We start from the raw sequence: 23,624 nt of genomic DNA on the forward strand, positions 1-23,624 counted from the left end.
GTATCATAGTAAATTCATTGGTTTTCTCTCATTTCCTAATCAGGTATGAGCGTGAGGAAGCTTTCATGGCACTTAATCTAGGAGTTACTTCTTGTCAGAGTCTGGAAATTTCTTTGGATCAGTTTGTTAGAGGAGAAGTTCTAGAGGGAAGTAATGCGTACTACTGTGAAAAATGTAAAGAAAAGGTATTACATTTGCCTGTTTTAAAAGCAAGCTTAATTGGTTATTCATGTACTATGCCTTTGTTTTGTGTAAGATCCATATTAAGGTCCTATTGCTACTCCCATTCGATGGGGTCATTACTTGTTTTACATGGTTGGGAAATTTTTGGTAATTATTTGCTGTTTTGTTTTCTCCATCAACATAATGTGTTCTTTGCTTTCCTTCAGAGAATAACAGTGAAAAGGACCTGCATTAAGTCTTTACCTACTGTCTTAGTCATTCACCTGATGAGATTTGGATTTGACTGGGAGAGTGGACGCTCCATTAAATATGATGAGCAAATAAGGGTAACTTTTCTCCTTCCTGCCGTCTCCCACCATGCCTTCACTGCCTCTCTCCTTCTCTTCTGTTTTCACATTCTGTCTGCCCCATGAAATGTATCATTAGGAGTTCACAGCCGTTGCCTTGCAAAGCTAGTCGTACTGGAGTGTCTCGTTTCTGGAAGCCACCCTAGTGATGGCCGTGAGGTGTGATGCTTTCTATAAGATTTGGAGTAGCAGCTACTTGTACTTGCCCAGACTCAGCCTGTCTGAGACGTTACGCTTGAATCGGATGGGTGGCCCTCACTTAACTAAGAAAACAGCCTTCTATTAAAGTATCTGACTTAATTGGGTATGCTGTCTGTGTTCCTAATCAACACTACAGTGGTCCTTTTCCTTTTACAGTTTCCCTGGATGCTAAACATGGAGCCCTACACAGTTTCAGGAATGGCTCGCCAGGATTCATCTTCTGAAGTTGGGGAAAATGGTAGAAGTATGGATCAGGGAGGTGGAGGATCCCCACGGAAGAAAGTTGCCCTCACAGAAAACTATGAACTTGTCGGTGTCATTGTACACAGTGGGCAGGCACACGCAGGCCACTACTATTCTTTCATTAAGGACAGGCGGTAAGGGTTTCTTAACACTGTGCCCTCACTCCCTCTCTGCCCTTGTGGTGGTCCCCTCTGCTGTCTCTGCCCCACTTCACTGTCCGCACTCACCACAGTGGTGCAGGATTCTTCAGTCTTACTTCATTTTCAGTTTTTAAAGTGTTCTGGAACTGTTTTTAGCTCTTCAATTTGAAAACTTGCTTTAGAAACTAAAATTGCTATTGATACATTTTTCATAGATATTTTCAAATGCTAATCACTTGCTTTAAATGTAGATGATGCATAGAGATAAACGTGAGGGGATGTTTGGTTTTTTACCTTACCATGTTTGCTCTCTGGGCCCTAGGGGGTGTGGAAAAGGAAAATGGTATAAATTTAATGACACAGTTATAGAAGAATTTGATCTAAATGATGAGACTCTGGAGTATGAATGCTTTGGCGGAGAATATAGACCAAAAGTTTACGATCAAAGTAAGTATTTACAATTGGATATTTTCCACTAATTTTTAATACACAGTTTTCTGTCAAGTTGGAAGCAACATTCTTTATGTAGAAATACATTTTGTTCCTTTTACAATACAGCAGTTCTGTCAACAGAACCGCGAACTCTTTGACAGCCAGAATGAAAATGTTCAAGCTGCAGGAGACTAGGGAGGGAGGAGAGGGACTGATCAAAGCACATTACACACATGTACGGGAAGGCCAGAATGAAATCCACTAAGCTATATAACTAATATGCACTAATAACAGTTAATTTGAAAACTTTTTAAAGAATTCATTTAGAAAATGAAAAAGAAAAACATTCAAGCACTTATAAAAAGGTTTTTACATACAGGATTTGGAGTAAAGAGGATGAAATAATGTCAAAGAAAAAATGATAAATAAGAATTTTACCCCTAAAAATAGTTTCAGGAGAAGTAGTAGTCCACTAAAGTTTTCAGATTTCCTTTTTACTTATATAGAAATAGATCAATTAGAAAAGACACTTCTAAGAGCTGTGCTTTTAACACCATATTTATTAAGCGGTGTGGTAAAGCAGTCTTTCCCTCTATACCCACCCCCACCCCACCCCCAGGGAAAGGGTATGAGCATCACAAAACCCAGTCAGGATTTAATCTTTGGAAAAAACATTTTTCAGACCTTTTTATTTTGAAACCTGATTTTGAAATCTTTGAGGGGCCATTCTAAATTTCTACTTGTATTAGATCCACTGTGTTAGACGTTGCTGCTGCTCCACGTGGCCATATGCAATACCTAATGGGCCCCTAAGGGCTCATAGCACTACCAAAATTGACCTGGATTTGGCCATCTTTGGAGAAATGGCTAATTAAGGACGATATGATCCCATCCTATGTCATAGATCATATTTTTAAATTTTGCTTGCATTTTGCTTATTTGGATTCCCCTGGACATTTGCCTCCTTTCCCTTCCTATCCCATCTCACCTCCAGAGGAAGTGATCTAATTCCAATCTAAGAACTGGAGTAGTCCTGCCTTCTATTCTAAACAATACTCTAAAAAGAACCATATTATGCTTACACTTTGCCTTTAACAAATTTAGTACGTAATTCCTTGCTGAGTTTATGGGCTCCTGGCTTTAGACTGTCAAGAAACCCTTTTTTAGGGGCCGGGGATTTGGCTCAGTGGTTTCGCCCCCTGCTGTGCAAGCGCAAGGATCCGAGTTCAATCCCCAGTACCAAAAAAAAGGGGAAAAAAAGAAACCCTTTTTTATTCACAAAGACTTATTTCTTTCTCTGTTACCATAAAACAGCAAACCCATACACTGATGTACGTCGAAGATACTGGAACGCCTATATGCTCTTCTACCAAAGGGTATCTGATCAAAATTCTCCAGTGTTACCAAAGAAAAGTCGAGTCAGTGTTGTAAGGCAGGAAGCTGAAGATCTGTCTCTGTAAGTCCTCTTGTGTATCATTTGCTTTTCGATTTCAGTAGGTGATACTGTGATCTTTGAGAATGTAAAGAGAATTAGCTAAGCTAGGGAAAAATTCTGGAAAGTGTTCTAAAAAGAAAATAATCCCTTTTAAAAATATCCCTCTTACATTGCTGCCTGGACATTATTTCTTGTCAAGAAGTTATTTTGTGTTTAGAAACATACATGTTATTTCACTCCAAAATTGAGATTTTTAAAACATTTTGGCAACATTTATTTATTACACTTTAGGTCCAAAGCATATCACTGTGTTGACACTGTCAGAAAGTTGTATTTATAAGGTTCTCTTGTCTGCAAATTTGCCTTTTAACATATAGGATCAGGAAAGCAATACAATTTATGTATAATTCTAGAACCCTGTTTGTGAGTTGGCCAGTTTTAGTAACTCCTAAAACAATAACCACTTAATCCTAGACAGCTTTCTGTTTCCCTCTCTCAGATCAGCTCCGTCTTCACCAGAGATTTCACCTCAGTCATCTCCTCGGCCCCATAGGCCTAACAATGACCGACTCTCTATTCTGACCAAGCTGGTTAAAAAAGGTGAGAAGAAAGGACTGTTTGTGGAGAAAATGCCTGCTCGAATATACCAGGTAAGAACCACAGAAGCAGTTCTAAGAAGAAAGTTGTAGACAAATTGTGTAGGTCCAGAGTCTTCTTGGCTCTTTTCTCAATTCATTGTACCTCGTGTGTCACCTTCGCAACCTCTCTTGTCTCATAAGGCTTTTGTGCCAGGTCACAGTAGCTGTGAATCAAGGTAAGAACACACATGTGAATATACACTCAGGATAGCTCAGCGCTGTCCCTGGGTAAAGAAACATTGTTGAAATTAGCTTATTTTAATCTGGAGAGAAAACCAAGTTAATGAGCATAGTCTTTACATAAAACTACTGTGACAGTGATGACATTTATTGACTACTTCCTCTATGCTACAGACTTTAAATAAAACTAATTCTTAGAAGACTTGTAGCAAGTTTTACTCCTATTTTTCAGATGGAAAAACTGGGGCTCAGAAAAGTGGGAATGGCTTGACTGTGTCATAAAGCAAGGATTTACATTCAGAACTGTCCAGTTACCCAGTCCAGAATTTTTCACTAAGTAACCAAAAGCTAAATAGCCGGAAGCAGAGAATTTAAGAAAAATATACAATCTTTTATTAAGAAAGAAAATTGGACCAGTTGATCCAGGGAGGTATAGAGCCACAGACCCTTGGGAAAGCCCTCTCCCTTCCTGTCAGAATGTCAGGTTTGAATGCCTTGTCCTTCACAGGTGCTTTCCCACATTTCTTGAAAGAGTTTGATAATAAAAGATTGCTCACCTTCCCACAGCTTCTAACATTTGAAAGGAAGATTTTTCTCTTGCATTTTTTCAAAATTCAAAGCTTTAAAGAAGGAAATTATTACCTATAATTCAGTTTTTACAAACCTCTTTTCCTAAACATTTTAGTAAAAATAACCACATGCTGTTTTTCCTTGTTTCTTAAAAATAATTGCTAATTTTCTTTTTTAGATGGTGAGAGATGAAAACCTCAAGTTTATGAAGAATAGAGATGTGTACAGTAGTGATTATTTCAGTTTTGTTTTGTCTTTAGCTTCGTTGAATGCTGTAAGTAGCTGGTTGTATTGTTACTTTTAAAAATGAGGATTACAGTTAAATGCCTTTTAGCTAATGCATTCAGTAACGTCTTCTGTCTTAGTTGTTAGCATTCAGGTTAAATCCAAAAAGAACTTCCATAAATGTGTCGCCTACTGGGTGATAATAACAGTGCAGGCAGCCTGCGGATTGTCAGTGGGTGTGTGTTTCCTAATACAGCACTAAATTTTTTAAGTGCCCTTGTTTATTTAGGTTTTGTAAAGAATCCAAGAGTGGCTATGAAAATGAATAGCTGTAGGTTCGTGTCAGTGGATACTGAGCTTTGCAAAGATGAATGTTTTTCTAATTTCTAATCACGTGTTGTTAAACCCAAGATTAACTTTTAAATACTTCTTTTTTCTTGTGTGCCATTATTATAATCTGCCAAAAAGGGGAAAATTTGTTGCTAGTTTCTTGATTACTTAACATCCTGTGGCTAACAGGCTCTATTTTGATACTTAATTTAAAAATGAAGAGGATATCTTTTCTTAAGCCTTTTAAAAATTGAAATGGAATATTTTCTATAATGAAGTGGCCAAATTTTTCTTACTATTTAACTTTTCTCTGTGTGTCATTAATCAGTTCATAAATAATGTATAAAATTTCTGCAGAAAAAACAAGTTCCCTCTTTTTTCTCCCTCTTAGACTAAGTTAAAGCATCCATACTATCCTTGCATGGCAAAGGTGAGCTTGCAACTTGCCATTCAGTTCCTTTTCCAGACTTACCTACGGACAAAGAAAAAACTCAGGTATGTTTTGGCAGTTTGTTGTGACAAAAGGCGCAATTTACAAATTTAGCTTTTTAAAATATGGTAAAGGTGACTACCTGATATAGTCAGATGGCCAAGACATGGGCTCTCAGAAATTTTTAATCTAATGGGAAGGGTAGGTAAAAACAAGAAATAACTGGTGCAAGACATAAATTAATACATCTTTGGGAACTGGACAAAACAGATGCAGATGCAGGGATTAGGATAACTTTAAAGGAAGGCATCGGCATTCCCTGAGTTATTTTGAAAGGCAAAAAGGGAAACACAGAGGGATCATTCCAGGTACAAGGGGAGAGCCTGAGTAGCAGAAGAAGACTCGCCTCAGGAACAGTGAATGACCAGAGCTGCATTTTTGTAGTACTTGTGAGGGACTCCATGAGCTGAGACCAGATACCTGGTTGGGAACCTACAAAGTGCCCAGAGTGCCAGAGGAGGAAGCTTGGGATTTGTTCAGTGAGAGATCCCAAAGGGTTTTGACCTGGAGCACATTTAATGATGCGCATTGATTGCATCTTAACTCCTCACTGGTTTTTATCTCCAGCACCTGGTCCATAGGTTCTGGGTAAGTAATTGTTCTGTGAGTAAATGAGTGACAGAGAAGGAGAGTTGACCACTGGTTTGTGAGATGTACCTACAGGCAGGACTGGGGATGGGGAAACCAGTGAGCTTCCCCATTGAACATTGAGTTCTTAGTCTTTTCTCTCTTGTCCATGGGTTGGGGCATGGGGCTAGGGAAAGATTCTGCACTCATAATCTTGAGAACACTAATATATTGGCAGCTTCATTTTTATGTGTAATAACCAAAGGCACATTGAATGATATGGCTTTATTACTTGATTGAAAAAGAAGACAATGTTGTGCTCCTTTAATATCTGCATAGGATTAACTAGGGAAGTTTAATTGGCTACTTTTAGTCATGAAATTTGCATGTAATGTCTACACATTACACTATTTCCTGCCATTTTAGTGATATAGTCTTGTCACTTTTTTCTGTCTATTTATATTCCATAAAGCAGTATATTAATAGTTGTAGCAATACAGTATAAAAAATGTTGATGTGAACATTTCATGTGAATTAACTGTGCCAAACAAAATGTTGTAAATCTAGTTCTTGTTTCCAATAAAAATTGTTTGATGAAGATGTAGTTAAAAACTGAAATCCAAAATTTAAGCATCTTTAGAAAACAGTCACACAGGTAAGCCTGAAAGGATAGAAAGAACTTCGGGGTACACTAAGCTGTGGAAGTAGGTAGTCAGTGAGTATTTAGCTGACCCTCCACCCTGCACACCATAGCTCTATGGGCAGGTGGACAGGCAGACAGACAGGAGGGCACTGTGGGGTTGGTTGCTAGGCCCTAACATCACTCTTTGCTTTGTAAAAAGGGTTGACACTGAAGAATGGATTGCTACTATTGAAGCATTACTTTCAAAAAGTTTTGATGCTTGCCAGTGGCTTGTTGAATATTTGATTAGTTCTGAAGGACGGGAGTTGATAAAGTAAGTATCAGGATCTTCTAATAAAAAGAAATCTCTTATGATTTGAAAGTGTGTCACCTTGGGGCCGGGGATTTAGCTCAGTGCTGCCGCCACCTGCCTCGCAAGCAGAAGGACTCAAGTTTGATCCCTGGTACCCCGCCCCCCAAAAAGTGTGTCACCTTGAAGTTACCTTTCTGATTGGAGTCCATTTCCGGCTTCTTTTGCTGAAGCAGTGAGGGGATTACTCACTCCAGTCATCTCTGTTGGGTTAGACTCAGGCTGCATTCGTGTGAGGCAGATGGCCCAGGTGCTCATGGGCTCAGGGACCCGCAGTCTAGTGGCAGGTGAATAGGCAGGCAATCTGAGGTTATTACACTGTCCACTTTTTGTCTGACTGCCTTTGAATTCTGGCTGAAAGTTATTTTTCAGACATCTACTGAAAGTACATTACCTGACAGTACTTTATCCATGCACCTATGATTTTTTTTTTTCCCCTCTGGTACTGGGGATCGAACTCAGGACCTTGCACTTGCAAGCCAGGCATGGTACCACAGAGCTAAATCCCTGGCCCATGTACGTATGATTTTAAAGAATAATTTACCTTTTCTTGTAAGAATTCAGAATGCTCCAGACACTATGAATCTTCACACTTTATTCCCAGCCATCCTCATTCAGCCAGCCTAGCCTCACTTTTCCTTGGAGCATTTAGCATTCATATGGACAGCGAAGCAGATACTTCCAGTGTCATGAGATGGTGCTCTGTCCTGGTCTTCAACTTTTCATGTTAACTCATCCCACTTCTGCCTAATGACCAGGCCCCAGACTTCGCTGAGGGTAGTCAGTGCCCCCTTGTCACAAGTTCCACATGCCATCCAGTCTGTTCCCATCCTCTGCTTTATTCCTGTGACCATGGAGGGAGTGTCCTCTCTTCTCTCAGAATTAATCTCTTCATGTGCAAATCTTCTCAAGCAAGTTGGCCCTTTAATTATCAACTCTCACTCTTGCATCTTTACCTTTTAAGTCACTCCGTACAGATCTGTTCTGGTATCTCCCAACTTGAACACATTAGGACATTTAGAAATTCAGATCCATTTCCACTAGGCAGCTACAGTCTGGTGATGTTAGAGGCCTGATCAGAACTTCAACCTAGGGCCTCAGGTATGCTGAGCAAGCACTCTGCCACTGAGTGCATCACACCCCTCGTCAGCACTCTTAATCTTTGTCTCCTTTCTGTCTGAACTCCAGGCCTTCCTTTGCCTACTTGATGGCTCCACTTCTCTTTCCTCTGAACTCTCTTTACTCAGCACCCAAAGCATACTTTTTAAAGCAAATTAAATGACTTTGCTTTTCTGCTGTAGAATTCTTCCATAAATTCCTGTTGCACTATGATAAAGTCTAAAATGTTCACTGTAATCCACAAGCCTTTACTAGATCTGGTCTTTGTTCTTCCAGGCTTGCCTTATGTTACTTCCCAGCTTATCAAGATTTGGCCATCTCGGCTTATTGGTTCACAGAACATGCCGAGCTTTTTCTGCTGCCTAAAGCCCCTTGCACCTGTTACTTCTTCTGTCTGGAACTTTGTTCTCTCCCTTCTGCATAGTAAGTGCCTTCTGCTCTGTCAGATGTCAGCTTAACTAACACTTTTTCAGAGGCTGCTTCTGACCACTCAGTCTGTAGTAGGTTTGCCCTGTTGGTCTGCTCCCTGTGGTTTTTCCTGTCTCCTCCACTAATCTGCAGCTTCTTGCAGGGAGGAGCCAAGTCTCTTGGGCTTGCATATATGAATGTAGCTCGGAAGGACAGAACTAATTAACACTTCTTTGAAATATTATGTGCCTGACCCTTTAGCAGTAGAGATAGTCTTTCGCCTATTTTCCCAGTTCAGTTGTAAAATTTCTTAGCATAAAACTCCTGGGTATGAGAGGCCGGGGATGTAGTTCAGCCAGTGCCTCACCTGTATGGATGGCAAGCAGAAGGTCCTGAGTTTGATCCCTGGTACCAGGAAAAAAAAAAAAACCTGAGTATTATGCTAAATGTTAGATGTCATAGATGATGAAAATTTGGAAGGAACACCGCAAACACTGCACCCATTCCTTTATATCGAAGGAGTCATGTTTTTGAGTATCTCCTGAGAAACAGTCTTCCTTTAGTAAGATATTTTGGTTTTTTTAGTATTTCTGGTGGTCAGAAATCCCCGGGAATTACCTGTTCTTTATAAGGACTAATTACTCATCACTGTCAATTGCTGTGTGTTCATATGTTTAAGAAATTAATAATCTTTTTTTCTCTAATTACTTCTTTAGAGCCTTCAGGACGTCTGAGGTTGTTATTGTTAGAACTAAAAAATATATACTGGAAAAAAAAAAAATATATATATATATATATATATATTGGAACAGGTTGAGTAGCCCTTACCAAAAGTTTTTCAGATTCTGCAACCAGAAGTTTTTCAGATTACTTTAGATTTTGGAATATTTATATACACATAGCCCCAAAATAATTTTATACAATACTGTTGATCATTTTGTGCCTGAAATAGTTTGATGATATGGAATTTTTCACTTGTGGCATCATGTTGGCACTCAAAAACTCACATTCTGTAGCATTTTGGATTAAGGGTGCTAGACCTGTACTGATATTAGTAACTGTAAACATGAAGAGGAAGCTTGGTACAGGGACTTGTGCCTGTTACACAGTGCTGGGGAAGACTGAGGCAGGAGGGTCACAGGACCCTGCCTCAGAAATAAAAGGGCTAGAGATGCAGCCCCGTGGTAGAATGCCCCTGGCTTTGTCCCCAGTACCACCATCTAGACGAAAAGGGTGGCGTCTGTTACATCAGCACCTCTGTGTACTACTGCTTTCAGACAGTCTTTAAATGTAGTTATGATTTTAAAAGATTAAAAGTAAATATTGCTTGCAAATTGATCTAAATACAGTAAAACTACTAACGTGAAGGGTACTTAACACATGTTCCCCACCCAGTACTGGGGATTGAAACCAGGGCCTCACACTCTAGCGCTGAGCTACAGCCCCAGCCCCGTTTTATTTTGATCCAAGTTCTCAGTTCCTCAGTCTGGCCTTGAATGGGATCCTCCTGCCTCAGCCTTCCAAGTAGCTAGGATTACAGGCATGCACCACCACTTTTCCATCTTGGAAGAACTTTTACTTGGGGAATTTTTTTTTTTTTGTATCAGGAATTGAACTCAGAACCTGGTGCTTGCAAGATAGGCACAGCACCACTGAGCTAAATGCCCAGCCCTGGAATTTTTTCTTTTTTTTTATGGTACTGGAGATTGTATGGGACCTTGCACTTGTGAAGCAGGCAATGGAACCACTGAGCTAAATCCCCAGCCCTGCCCTGGAAATTTTTAAATGTATGCAAAACTACACAGAATAATGAATTCTTGTGTATCCATTCCCCAGCTCAAGTTGTCAACATTTTTCTGGTCTTGCCCAGTTCTCTCACATATGAACATTCACACATAATGCGTTTTCCTGCTCTATTTTAAATTAAATTTCAGTATACATAAGATTTACTATAAATTTTGCAGAATGTGTTCTATTAAGTAAACTTTTTTAAAATACGTAAGCAATTTATCATCACACCGGACAAAATAATTCCTTTATATTATCTTATACTCTGTCCACATTCAGATTTCCCCAGACATCTCAGAGAGCATTGTTTTGCCATCGGGTTTGTACAGATCTGGATCCAGTGAGGTCTACACTGGCCTGTGTTTTCTGTGTCTCTGAAGACTCTTTCAGGGATCAGTACTCCTTTGCCCCCCCCCACCCCGTTCTTTTCCTTCCCATTTTGGGGGCAAGGAGTTGGGACTCCTGCATTCTGGACCTGTCGGCATTCTCTCGGTCTGTGGTGCTGATAGGAACCGTACTGCACTCCCCAACAAAATTACTGTACCTGAGCCTGGCTGAGCCCCAGGAGAGTGTTTCAGGAGTACTTGTGATCCTTGAAATGTCTTGCCATTGCCAGGTAGGAGACTAGTGGGTTTGAGCCTCGCCTCGTCTGTCTGGCTCACACAGCACTAGCAAGGCTGAGGACAGGTAGAGGCGCTTGGGAGCCCCACTTGCCTGTGAGTGAGCACTACGGCGCTGGAGAGATGTGAGCTTGCTTCTCTGCATCGAGATGCTGCTTGGCTGGCAGGTTGAGGTTGCAGGCTGCTGCCATTTTTCACGTTGCATTTCCTCTTTATTGTAGGATTTTCTTGTTGGAGTGCAGCGTGAGAGAAGTACGAGTTGCTGTGGCCACCATTCTGGAGAAAACCTTAGACAGTGCCTTGTTTTATCAGGATAAGGTCAGTCTCACTTTTACAATTTTGTTTACACATTCTGCTCTTACTACATGTTCACAATTGCACGTAATGTGAAAGACAGCTTAACATTAGAGTCCAGACAACCTGCCACGCACAGTGCACCTCCCGTAAACTGCTTTCTGAAATAAGCCAGAGAAAAAGGCATTCTGACCCCTCTTACAGTTCAGATACCAGGGCAGGCAAGGGAGGAGAGCAGGTCTGCTTTGGGATTTCTCCCCAGAGCACCGTTCAGAGTCCTCTTGTCAAGAACTAGTGCTGGGCCTCAGAACTGAGACTGACTTGAGTCTAAACACTCTGGCCCAGATGTTGTGCACCACCCCTGGTGTTCTCTTTCCTCATGCACTGTTTTCCATACCTAAACCTGTGGTCAGCAGCCAGACCAAATAGTACTGTTTGTCTAAGGAACTGGCCAGAGCAGTTCCTTCCTGGGTCTCTGTTATTCCTTAAGCTTCGTTTCTGTTCCTCTAAATTTTTTTCTTCCTTCTAACCTTGTTTTCTGCAGTATATTCTCTGGTTCACAATTCCACATATACACATGTTAAAATAAACTGTGGTGTTCATTCCCATCTTTGGTCTCCAAAGATTTTAAGTCTTAGGGAAATAAGTGGCATACACTATAAATCCAATCAGTCATCTGTTATTAAGTCCTAGCAAACACAGAGTTATTCCTAAGTTTGCTGTTTCAAACAGCTGACACTACATGGAAAACTTTGAAAAATGTTTTCAGAACAAATTGGCTTCTTATAAACATTGGCTGGAGGTAGTGTGTCTCATTTCAACTAAATACAAATTCTGTGAATTGCTGCTTCAATTTCAGGTGTTGACTTTGCTGTACAACCTTAAGCAAATCCTTTGAGGAGGATGTTGATACAGATTCAGTGCTTGGCACCAAGTACTTATACCTTCGGCATTGCCAGACTCAGTACACTGTTACACTAGACAAGCTCAGAAACTTTACTCAGTCTAGAATGAGCAGGAGGTCAGAAAGACTTCTCTCTACTCCAAGAAGCAAGCGGTTGAGAGTTACTGTAAGGCAGTGGTTTTTCCATTAGCTTAATGGCAGAACCATTCTTCAAACCTTACCTAGACACAGAATATTCTTAAGTAGGTCTTTGGGAATAGCTTAGCACAGTTTGAATACCATTGCTCTGAGATTCTCCTGTGGAAGTTCACTAAGCTGCATCAAGAATCTTTAACATAAAGACCATCTTACTCTCCTCCTTCCTCCCCTGGATCACCCCAGACAAAGGAAAAAGTTAGAGCTAGTGCTGTCTCCCTGCAGGTGGGGTCAGGCATCACAGCCACCACCCTCTAAGGGTGGACAGCAGGTGATAGAAACGGGGGGAGCCATTGCCTAAGGAAATTCTGTTTCATACACAGTTCATCCCAGTTCATATTTTTTCATGTTGTTTTTTTCTCCATAATGGAAATGCCTCTTGCCACCCACTTTATACTTCACTTACTGAAAATGAAGGGCTATATAATATATAGTGCTAAGTTTTACTATATTTATAATGGGTGTGACAGGATGGATGGGAGCGTTTCAGAAGTCTTTGGAGGAATGAAATAATGAGAGTAGGAAGTCTGATCTTGATGTTCAGCTCACAGATGAATTTCTAAGGCCTTGTCAAAAAACACTTGGGGTGGGAGGGAAAGAAGAAGCAATGTCATAACCAAAATGGTTTCTAAACAAATAAAATGTTTTTCAAAGCTTTCCATGAGGCGTCAGCGGGCTTCCAAGTAAGTTCCCAGTTGAGTCGGTATTGCCGTGTCATCCTGTCAGGCTGTTGCTCTCCATTCGCTCCATTGGCTTGGTTTCCAGCCCCTCTGCCTGTGTCTGTGTTTTTATTCTTTGCATCTGTGACCATGTGAAGAAGCAGCATAGTGGAGGGAGGGATGCAGAAGTTCTTCTCCCCAGAACACCCGCCTTTTTAAGAGAGGGAGGAATTGGCTCTGGAGAAATGTGACTGTTAGACACCACAGTTGTAGGAAACAAGAAAGCTTTTCTTTATTAACATAGAACCAATCAATCTTTCCCTGGATGGTAAAACTGGTAATTCTGTTTTTGTTCTCCAAAGCATAAATCCATCTGAATATGAGACTGATTGTACCAATTTCCTTTTGTTCTTCTGGTGGTTTTCTTCAGAGTAACCCTGTTATAGTTGTCTTATGTTCTTTTTCTTTGTGTAATCTCCTCTTTCCTCTAAACAGTTAAAAAGCCTTCATCAGTTACTGGAAGTACTACTTGCCCTTCTGGATAAAGATGTCCCAGAAAATTGCAAAAACTGTGCGCAGTACTTTCTCCTGTTCAACACCTTTGTGCAAAAGGTAAAAGGTTTTTTTTCTAATATCCTGTCCTCATAAAGCAGATTTATTGTCTAAAGAAATTTTATACATGGAGAAATTTTAGACTGGTCATTCATTATACGTTCTATGTGATATGGCTTTGTGAGTGTTTCATCTTAGAAAATCTAAATTAATGAGTTAAGAGTACTTAGAAGAATTCTGATGCCCAGGGATTTAGCTCAGCGGCACAGCACCTGCCTGACAAGCACAAGGTCCTGAGTTCAATACCCGTACCAAAAAAAAAAAAAAGAATTCTGATGCAGACAAATTTATTTATTCATGAATAGCAGTTGAAGTTTTTTTCCGTGGTTAAGCTGGGCACATTGGTGCATGCCTATAATTCCAGCTGCTTGGGCGGCTGAGGCAGGAGGATCCCAAGTTCAAGCCCAACCTGGTATCTCAGAATAAAGACTAAAAAGGGCTAGGGTTGTAGCTCAGTGATAGGGCGCCTCTGGTTTAAGTCTCCAATACCACAGACAAGTAACAAGAAAAACTAGTGGTTGTGTGTTTGATAGCCATCATGAAGCAGCTCAGATTTGTATTAGATTTTAACAAATACTTGCTGTAACATTTTAAAATATTTTGAATCCATAAAAGTTCTTACGTGGCTGTCTTTAAAACAAGTGTTTGGGTAGGACTGTGACTTGTGATCCTCATGTCTCGTGACAGCAAGGTATCAGGGCTGGAGACCTTCTTCTACGGCACTCTGCACTGAGACACATGATCAGCTTCCTCCTTGGGGCCAATCGGCAGAACAACCAGGTAATGACCGAAGCCTGTCTCCAGTAGGGTGGCCCGAGATTTCACTTCGATTCTTACTTTCATAAGAGTCCAAGCACAGGTAGAATGTATCTAGGCTTTAAAGTTAATTTGGAGGTCAGTTACTTTTAAACTTCTTAATAGAATTTTAGACTGATACTGTAATAACCCATGGCCATTACTGGCTGGAATATCCATCACCATGTGAAGTGGGAGTGCCATAGGAGGGAAGAGTGGATCATAATGGAGGGGGTGAGGACTTGAAACACCTCAAGGAATAAGGTTTAGGGTCCCTTGCTTCCCCTTGGTGGCTGGGAATTTTTTGGTGGCAGTTGGAATTCAAATGAGGAATTGTGCAGTTATAAACTACACAGTGTTGCAAGTACATATAATACTCTTAGTCAAATGAAAGGCAAGTTGTTTTATAATAAAAGGGCTAGCTGTATCCACAAGTGACTTTACTGATTGAAATTCTTATTTTATTGCCGCCTGCCTCGTAAGCGCAAGGACCCGAGTTCGATCCCCAGTACCAAAAAAAGAAATTCTTATTTTGGTGTGTTTCTCCATCCATTTTACAGTGATACCTCAGTTGTTGAATGGCTGCAAGCTTGAACTCTCCACTACTCGGACAGCAGAGTTCAAAAAAAAAGTCTGCTCAGTATTCATAACTTTGCTTAATGGTCAAACTGAAAATCTGACTTGAAAAAGTCTATACGGGCTGAGAGTGAGTCACACACCGAGGCACAAAGGGGCGACGCTTTAGTCTGAGCGCAGCTCTCGCCCAGGCGACTTACAGTGCTTGTGTTAGTGCATTAACACATTTGTCATTGTGCTTGTTTTTGCAGTTTATTTGCATAAAATACAGTAACCCTGGCTCCAAAGAAAGTGATACTAGCAATAAAGCTAAGAGGAACTGTGACAGAGTTAAAAGAAAAATAAAATCACAGCGAAATTTGTGAAAGTCCTGGAAAAGTGAATTTATAACTAACTTTTGGGCCTCAGAACCAATTATTTGATTTTTCATTATTTCTTATGTGAAAACTATATTCAGTTCTTGAACTTTTCAGTGTTTGAACACAAAGCTGGAATGAATTGATTCCAACAACTGAGATATCACTATATTTCTTTTGTATGACAGATTTAAAATAAATAGAATGTTAGTATGCAGTAATGCTAACTACAGCTTATAGAGTGCCTCTTGTGTACCAGCCACAACTGGTCATGTTGTGGTGGGACTTTGTACACTCACAGTTCAGTAAAATTGGTAGTTTCCTCCCCATTCTCAGGCAAGAGCTAAAGCATGGAGATGTTAGGCAATTTGTTCGAGGTCCTGAAGCTAATGTGTTGTTTGAATGGGGGATTCAGACCCAGTGCTGCAGATTTCCAGGCCAGAGCCTTTCCCTGGTGTACTAGACCCTGCAGGGGCAGGTTTTCTTTCTTTGTCACAAGAGACTTGCATCCTGGGCTCCTCGGCTTCCTGCCACAGCACCCTGCTGTCTTAATCTTCAGCTGTTCAAAACAAGTGCTGACACCCCAACAGGCTTTGGGTGTTGTGTGTTGAGATTGTAATACTCTGTTTTCACTCTAAGCTCTTCACAGGCCTCCACTGACACTGGTGTGTGATTTAAATGCAATGCACCTCGGCATGCGTAAAATTAGTGTTATTTTGCATTTGTGGAACACATTGCTTTTGAAAACATTTTCATTTTTCATGATTCATTGGGTCCTGGCAATGGCACGTAGGCCATTATATGCAAAGTCATGGAGAATACACCCAGTCTCCAGCCTCGTGGGTTTTCCCATTATGCTGAAGTGCAGGAAAGTTGCCTGGCTTGTCATGAGCACTCGAGGATGGACGGATGGACGGACGGATTGGTTGTACAATCTGAGTTAATATGTTTCAGTGGAAACCCTTTGAGGTTTTAAACCTGTGGCTGTTTATATGTTGACCTCTTCTGCAGGCATTAAATAATTGTCCAATATTTTGTGAACCAGCAAATTCCACCCCCACCCCAGTTCTGCACACCACTAATGTGTTCTGTCTTCTCTGGTGACAGATACGCCGTTGGAGTTCAGCACAAGCACGAGAATTTGGGAATCTGCACAATGCAGTGGCATTACTTGTCTTGCATTCAGATGTCTCTTCCCAAAGGAATGTTGGTGAGCTTTCCCATGTCTTCATATGTCAGAAACAGGAGGAGAGGCTGGCTGTGTCTGCATAGAGTCCTCATGTTTGCAGTTGAATGGATATCATTTGTTTCTTAACTGTCTAGTATCTGAGGAACACTTGAAAGTTTTGTGGTAATTCCTACTGAAGTTCACCACATTTTATTAATTTGTCACAAGAGAAAATAGTCATTTACTTGGAGTCGTTTTGTTTGTTTTTTTAATAACATTTTAGCCTTAAAGGCTAATTCAGAGTTCATTCATCACAATAACTTGAACAACTGATACAGTGTATAGTGGGAAAAGGGAGGAAGGTATGGGGTGGAGTTTCCTAGCTATTTGAGCTTACCGTGTTATCTGACCTCTCTGATCCTCAATATGAAATGAAAATACTAAAAATATAGCTCCCAGGGCCAGGGATTTATCTCAGTGGCACCACGCCTGCCTCACAAGCGCAAGGTCCTGAGTTCAATCCCCGGTACCAAAAAGAGTGTATATCTCCCTAGGTGTAATAGGATTGAGATAAAATATTGAAGAACTTCAGTAAAAAGGGGGTTCAGATATAAAGTAAGATAGAATTGGTAGCATTCCCTATTTTGTCACCCACTAGTAGCACGGTCACAAAGACACCACATTTTTATACGTTCCTAGGCTTTGTCATGACAGTAACAACAGTGAAACAGCAGAGCAGGTGTGTTCAGTGTTTCCTGTGTGCTTTCCTTCTATAGAGCATTTTAGACTTGTTTAATCCCCACAGCAGACCTATAAGAGAAATTATTTCTTTCTGTAGGAGAGGAAAGTAAGAAATAGAGGTTTAGTGGTTTCCCCGAGGTCAATGGCTAATAATAGCATAGCCCAGGTGTGAATGCAAGCCTCTGATCAAAGGCTGTGGTAGAGTTGTAGTCCTTTGGCCAGGGTGACTGACCCAAGGGCAGGAAACTAGAGAAAAATCTCCAGGCATCTTTCTGACAGAAAGGTGCTTATTGGCTCTAAAGGGACATTGGGGAAACACTCAGATAGTGGTAGGGTAGAATTTGCTTCCTAAACTCTGACTCGTTCATCTAAAACAACAAAACTTGGCCAGGCCTGGTGGCACACAACTGTAATCCCAGTACTCGGGAGGCTGAGGCAGGAGGATCACTGAGAGTTCTAGCCTGGGCTACATAGTGAGTTTGAGGCCAGTCTGAACTACATGGCAAGACCTTATCTCAAAAAACACAAAAACTAGGGGCTGGAGATTTAGCTCAGTGGTTCCACCGCCTGCCCCGCAAGCGTAAAATCCCAAGTTCGATCCCCGGTACCATAACTACCTAATTTTGTGAGCTTGGTTTTGTAGAAGAAAATGAGAATCTCTGCATCTTTCTTTTTCTAGAAAATGAGGTAACCCGTGCTGTATTGGTTGAATCTGCTTTAACCTAGATGATGTTGGCCATTGTTTGAGGACACTTGAGGAACAAAAATGTCTTACCCAGTGTCTCTAATAGAAGCTTTGGGCCTTTTCATATACTACTTGTATTTTTATCTCTTTGGAAGGTTATCTTGATTGGGGATCACCAGGGGTGCCCAGCTCCGGGTGGGGCACCCTTTGAAGGATCTAGATAAATGTTTTCTTTTACTACACCCTGACTTCCCCACCAGACTGCGAAGGATCAGGTGTAAGAACTCAGCGCTGTGTGTGTGTGTGTGTCCTGACAGTGCACATTACTGTGGATGTCCATTTCATGGAATAACACCGAGTGAGATGGATTTTGTTTTGTGTCGTTTCTTTGGTCTCCTAAAGCTCCCGGCATATTTAAACAACGGCCACCTATCAGCATTGCTCCCTCGAGTCCCCTGCTGCCCCTCCATGAGGAAGTAGAAGCCTTGCTGTTCCTGTCAGAAGGGAAGCCTTACCTGTTGGAGGTACATGCTTATTATGCTTTATCCCTGAGCTCTTCATTTGTTGTTACTTTCTCCTATTTAAGGAAAAATACTTGTTGCCATATTTTACATGTTACTCTAATGAAGAAGAGTACTGTTAGAGAAGGATTCTTTCCTATGTCTGTGTCAAAATGACATAATTGGGGGAGAGGGTATAGCTCAGTGGTAGAGCACGTGCCTAGCATGTGGAAGGCCCTGGGTTTGATCCTCAGCACTGCAGTCCATCAGTCAGTCAGTAAAGTAGAAGACAGTCTTCCTAGTCCTCTCTTCAACCAAGACATGGACTTCAGGTCCAGCCAAGCCAGTTACCACTCCAGGCCACAGGAGGGGGAAGGAGGTAAGGGCCACTTGACCTGTCAGAATTATTTTAGTATCAGAGGGTTTAGTTCCTGGTCTCATGTGTGTCTCTGGTTCTGGAAAACTACAACTCTGACCACAGGTGTGCTTAACCCTGGGGATGTGGGGGGGTGTGGCCCATCCTGAATGGGTGCCTCCCTTCCCCGCAAGCGTCCCTCCTCTAAATCCTGCCTTCCAAAGCCTGATACACATGTATGTGAACCTGTGAACAGTATACCATACTGGCTTTCTAAATTACATCAACAATGGTATGCTACATATTTTTCCTTTTAAGCTTAATGTTATTTTTTTTTTTATCTACTAGTGATTATTTTAACCCTTGTTCAAGTCATTTGCCTTTGAAAATTGAGGAAAGTGACTCCAGGAAAAAAGTACACATTTGCAATAATGAATTGTATAAAAGGCCAAACAAACTCAGCCTGTAATCTTCTGCAGAATCCTCTAACTAGAAACTCTGTTTTAAGGCAGTGTTGATGTTCTTGAATCTGAGTATATTCTGGTTAAAGCCAGAACAGACTGACATTAACCATCATGGGAGGTGCTCGCTCAAACTCTACGGTGTCCATTCGCCAGGTCATGTTTGCTCTCCGAGAGCTGACGGGCTCGCTGCTGGCACTCATTGAGATGGTGGTGTACTGCTGTTTCTGCAACGAGCACTTCTCCTTCACCATGCTGCACTTCATTAAGGTACAGCCTCAGTTCGGCTTTAGCTTCCAACAACATGCTACTTCTGTAACATTGTTTTCCAAATTGCTAAATAGAACAGTATATGTTTTTTTTTTAAAGAAAGCTTAAGAAAAACTTCATAATCCCATTATTCAGTGATCCCCATGAACATTCTTTATCCTTTATTTTATCTTTTTATATTCATATATTTTAACATAATCAGGATTTTATTAGCTCATAGCTTTGTGTCTTTTTCACTTGATGTTATAAATACTGTCGTTAAAAGTTATCTGAGTCTGTTTCATCCTTTTGTGTACTGTAATCTACTTAACCCTTTTCTTCCTAGTAATTAATGTACATTTACATTGGTTTCAGTTTTTAACTAGGTAAGAATAGTATTTTATAGTTAATAATAATGCTGTGATGACCATTATTATGCAGAATTCTTTTCCAGTTTCACAGTTTCCCCTACATAATGTTTTTAGAATCAAAAGTAGGGTTTGCTCACCTTCTAACATAGTTTGTAATTATGAAGCGCAGATCAGGAAAATGATCGTTGTCGTTTGTAATTACTCCTAGTAGACACTAAACACTGTTCCAAAGCATTACATATTTTAACTCCCTGAATTCTCACACGGTTCTCTGAGGAAGATACTGTTGTTCCCACCATTTTCTAGTTGTAGAAACTGAGGCATAGAGGCAGGAAATTGCTCAAGTCACACAACTAGTCAGTGGCAGAGTAGGCCTTCAAACCTAGGAGCATGGCTCCAGGGCCTGTCTCCTAACACTCGGCCTACTGCCTTCCTCAGTATGACTAGTAAAGCAGAGTACACCATGTCATTTTTATTGCTTTTTATTCTTTACATGGATTATACATACATTCTCTTTGTGAAAATGTCAAGCATATACAAGGTCAGAGTCTGCTTTGACCACAACCGGTCATCTTTGTCCCTCTTCCCCACTCTGCCCCAAGGAGCAATATTGCATGACTGTTTCCTTCCTCATCCTCTCTGTGGATGCACACTATATGTACTAGTTTCTCACCACAGAAATTCTACTGAGCCTTCTTTCTAGCACCGCATTAATAATGGAGATGTACATGTGATGTTAACATGTAGCAGGAGACTATGGTTGACTAAGATGTTTTGCCCTCAGCCCCTTTTTTTTTTTTGTACCGGGGATCGAACTCAGGTCCTTGTGCTTACGAGGCAGGCGGCGGAACCACTGCGCTAAATCCCCAGCCCCTGCCCTCAGCCTTTGTGTGCATACCTGTCTCAGAGGGATTAGGCTCCTCTCTGTGCTGTACCCTAGTTCATTTTTTTTTTTTTTGGTACTGGGGATCGAACTCGGGAACTTGCACTTGCGAGGCAGGAGCCAGAACCACTGAGCTAAATCCCCAGCCCATCCGTACACTATTTAAATGACCTTGGGTGTTTCCCTCTCCAAGAGCAGCATGTACAGGTTTGGTAAGGTGTGACATTTGAAGAGCTAACTTAGTGCCAGATGTGGCACCTTGGAAGTAATGGTGTTACCACACAATGTCCTTTCCCACCATATGTTTATATATATTAATTAAAATGCACAAGAGTGTGGATTTTGCTAACCTTGCTTTCTTCAGTTAGTGTATACAAGCAGATTTTTCTTTCACAAGCTGACTTTTTTATATACTTGGCTGAAAGCATATTTACCTCAGTGTTCTTATTTGCCTTATCTTAGCTACACAGCATAGTCTAGAAAGGAAAATAGAGTTTGTATGTATATATTTAAATTGGAATCTCTTTAGTGACTTAAAATTCTTCCTTTCTTCCTCTCTCTCTGATTTCATAGTAAAGCATCATGGAGTGTAGAGCTCCTTTAGAGGATCTCAGAAGTTTATTTTGGTCTCTAGATTTAGTGTTTGAGAAAACTGAGACCAGAGAGGGGAAGTTGCGTTCCCTAAGGTCAGCCAGGTCTGGTACATCTAGGATGTGGATCTGCCATTGTTGATTACTGCTCCAGTGTAGTTTCCATGGAAAACTTACTGGAATGTTTATGCTTTCAAAAAATTTCAGAACCAACTAGAAACTGCTCCACCCCATGAGTTAAAGAATACATTCCAGCTCCTTCATGAGATACTGGTAAGTCATAAATGTTTGATTCACATACATGGGTACTCATTAGTTATTTGTGTTTCCAAGTTATTAGCCCTTTCATTGCTTCATACTTACTCAGTATGCACTTTCTGAATCCTCTTCTTGTCAGTCTTGTTCTGTATGCATTACTGACTTAGAGATGAGCAGTAATAACAGTGCCTCCTGGGAGCTTGCAGCATGGTGAGGGAGCTGGGCAGGTGCACAGGTAGGTAGAATGCAGAGGTCTAAGGAGCAGTGGATCTCGCTAAGTGCATGTTGCTGTGCCTAGCCCCGGGATGACCCCACAGGTGAATTGCTGGGCTTACACTTCATCAAATCTTAGACACCATTAATTGTACATGTACTATTAAAAATATTTTGAGATCCATGAAACTGAGATGTAATTGATTGTATAAAATGTTTTCCAGTTGCAAAAAGATGGAAAGCAAAAAAAAAAAGTTATAATTAGCAAAATACAGTATTATTAAAAACTGGGATTTAAAGAAGTGGAGTGAGTTGCCTCAGGAAGGGCTCAGAGCCCTGTCTCTTTATCAGGCTTCTGAGGAGCTCTGTGACTTGTCATGACTGGAATGACCAGAGGAAAAAATGGGAACTGAGTAGAGCTGAGAAAAGAAAACCAGTCCAGGTGTGGAAAGTCTTCTACCAGTGCTAGGGCAAATGGACTTTGTGCTGTAGGAACATGTAGGTTGGAAATGAATGGGTCTTTAAATATATTTAATAGTCATATGTCTTAGTTTAAATTTGAGATATGTGGCAGTGACAGAATACCCTTAGTGTATTGGGTTTCGTTATGTAGAAACTAACCTAGTCCTCTACTGGAACTGTGGAGAAGGCACCACTAGCTACGACACTGCTTTCTTCCTTCATTTACCAGAGTTTGCTTCCTTCCTCTCACAGGTCATTGAAGATCCCATACAAGTGGAGCGAGTCAAATTTGTGTTTGAGACAGAAAATGGATTACTGGGTAAGAACGCCTGGCTGCTGGACACAGATCTGCAGTGGGTGTGTTGTCTTGGCAGGCAGAGCCCCCACCTGAATCTTCATACCTGAATACTCTCCCACCGTTAGGCAGTAAGGGGCAGTTTGGGGTCCTTTCTGCAGATCAGGAAAGTTCAGGGGTGCTGTGATGCTTCCTACAAGATAAGGCCTCCTGGTGCTGGAGCTCTTTCCTTCCATTCAACAGCCATCAGAGAGAAAAAAGAGCTTCAGACTTAGAATGCTGTCTCAAGCACATGAAGTATGGCTATCTTTTAACCTATGGTATCAGTACCTGCACTTCAGTTGTCTATCCATAAAAGGTTTTTTAATCAGGGATTTCTTTTTCAGAAGCCCACCTTAGCTTTAATAAGCTATTTATTTAAAAAGGTTTAAGTAAAAATATCTTACCTACCTCCCACCATCCCCACCTGCAGTTTCAATTTTCCATTACTTTAGATCTTGTGTGGTCATGCACCACTTAACATTCTGTCAGCAATGAGTCACATATATGGTGATGTCACATAAAATTATGTTGCCTCATACAGGCCATGGTAGCTGTCTGTATTTGTAAAGTTTTTTCTATCATGTGCCATGGTGACATAATTGCCTAATGCATTTTTTTGTAAGGTAGCACCCTCCTTGAGAAACACATGACTAGGGCCGGGGATGTGGCTCAGTGGCACCGCACCTACCTGGCAAGCACAAGGTCCTGAGTTTGATCCCCAGTACAGGAAAAAGAAAAGAAACACATGACTATATTCAGAAGAGATTGAGGGCTGCCAAGATCTAAGCTAAGAAGCCATGCAGCACCAGCTTTCTAGGCCCTTTCTTTGGAACAGTGAACTCTAGTCAGAGCTGCACCCAGGTGCTCTGGAACTTAAAAACTAAACTGAGATTTGGGTTTTTTTGTTTTCTTTTGGGTTTTTTTGGCGGGGGGCAGGGGCGGGGGGGGGCGCAACCTGGGACTGAACTCAGGTCCTTGCACTTGCGCAACAGGCGGCAAAACCACTGCGCTAAATCCCCAGCCCTTCTTTTGGTTTTTTAGACAAGGCTATC

The 23,624-nt window shown here is 41.1% G+C and overlaps 1 protein-coding gene across 6 annotated transcripts in view; it reads left to right on the forward strand.

The window, feature by feature from the left end:
- Positions 1-23,624, forward strand: part of Usp24 (ubiquitin specific peptidase 24) — a 138,899-nt gene that overhangs the window by 102,808 nt on the left and 12,467 nt on the right. For all 6 annotated transcript variants that reach the window (XM_087214687.1, XM_087214685.1, XM_004869638.4 and 3 more), the window contains 17 exons: positions 44-185; positions 390-509; positions 888-1,108; positions 1,437-1,561; positions 2,861-3,002; positions 3,481-3,631; positions 4,548-4,643; positions 5,316-5,419; positions 6,824-6,937; positions 11,130-11,226; positions 13,456-13,572; positions 14,260-14,352; positions 16,407-16,509; positions 18,296-18,417; positions 19,366-19,479; positions 21,510-21,575; positions 22,488-22,554. In XM_087214687.1, the coding sequence (XP_087070813.1) occupies positions 44-185; positions 390-509; positions 888-1,108; positions 1,437-1,561; positions 2,861-3,002; positions 3,481-3,631; positions 4,548-4,643; positions 5,316-5,419; positions 6,824-6,937; positions 11,130-11,226; positions 13,456-13,572; positions 14,260-14,352; positions 16,407-16,509; positions 18,296-18,417; positions 19,366-19,479; positions 21,510-21,575; positions 22,488-22,554 (1,994 nt within the window). The remainder of the gene's footprint in view (positions 1-43; positions 186-389; positions 510-887; positions 1,109-1,436; positions 1,562-2,860; positions 3,003-3,480; positions 3,632-4,547; positions 4,644-5,315; positions 5,420-6,823; positions 6,938-11,129; positions 11,227-13,455; positions 13,573-14,259; positions 14,353-16,406; positions 16,510-18,295; positions 18,418-19,365; positions 19,480-21,509; positions 21,576-22,487; positions 22,555-23,624) is intronic.

This window comes from Heterocephalus glaber, unplaced genomic scaffold, assembly GCF_053883595.1.
Source record: "Heterocephalus glaber isolate CG9 unplaced genomic scaffold, H.glaber_assembly_v1.0 deba00001447, whole genome shotgun sequence".
NCBI classification, from domain to species: domain Eukaryota; kingdom Metazoa; phylum Chordata; class Mammalia; order Rodentia; family Bathyergidae; genus Heterocephalus; species Heterocephalus glaber.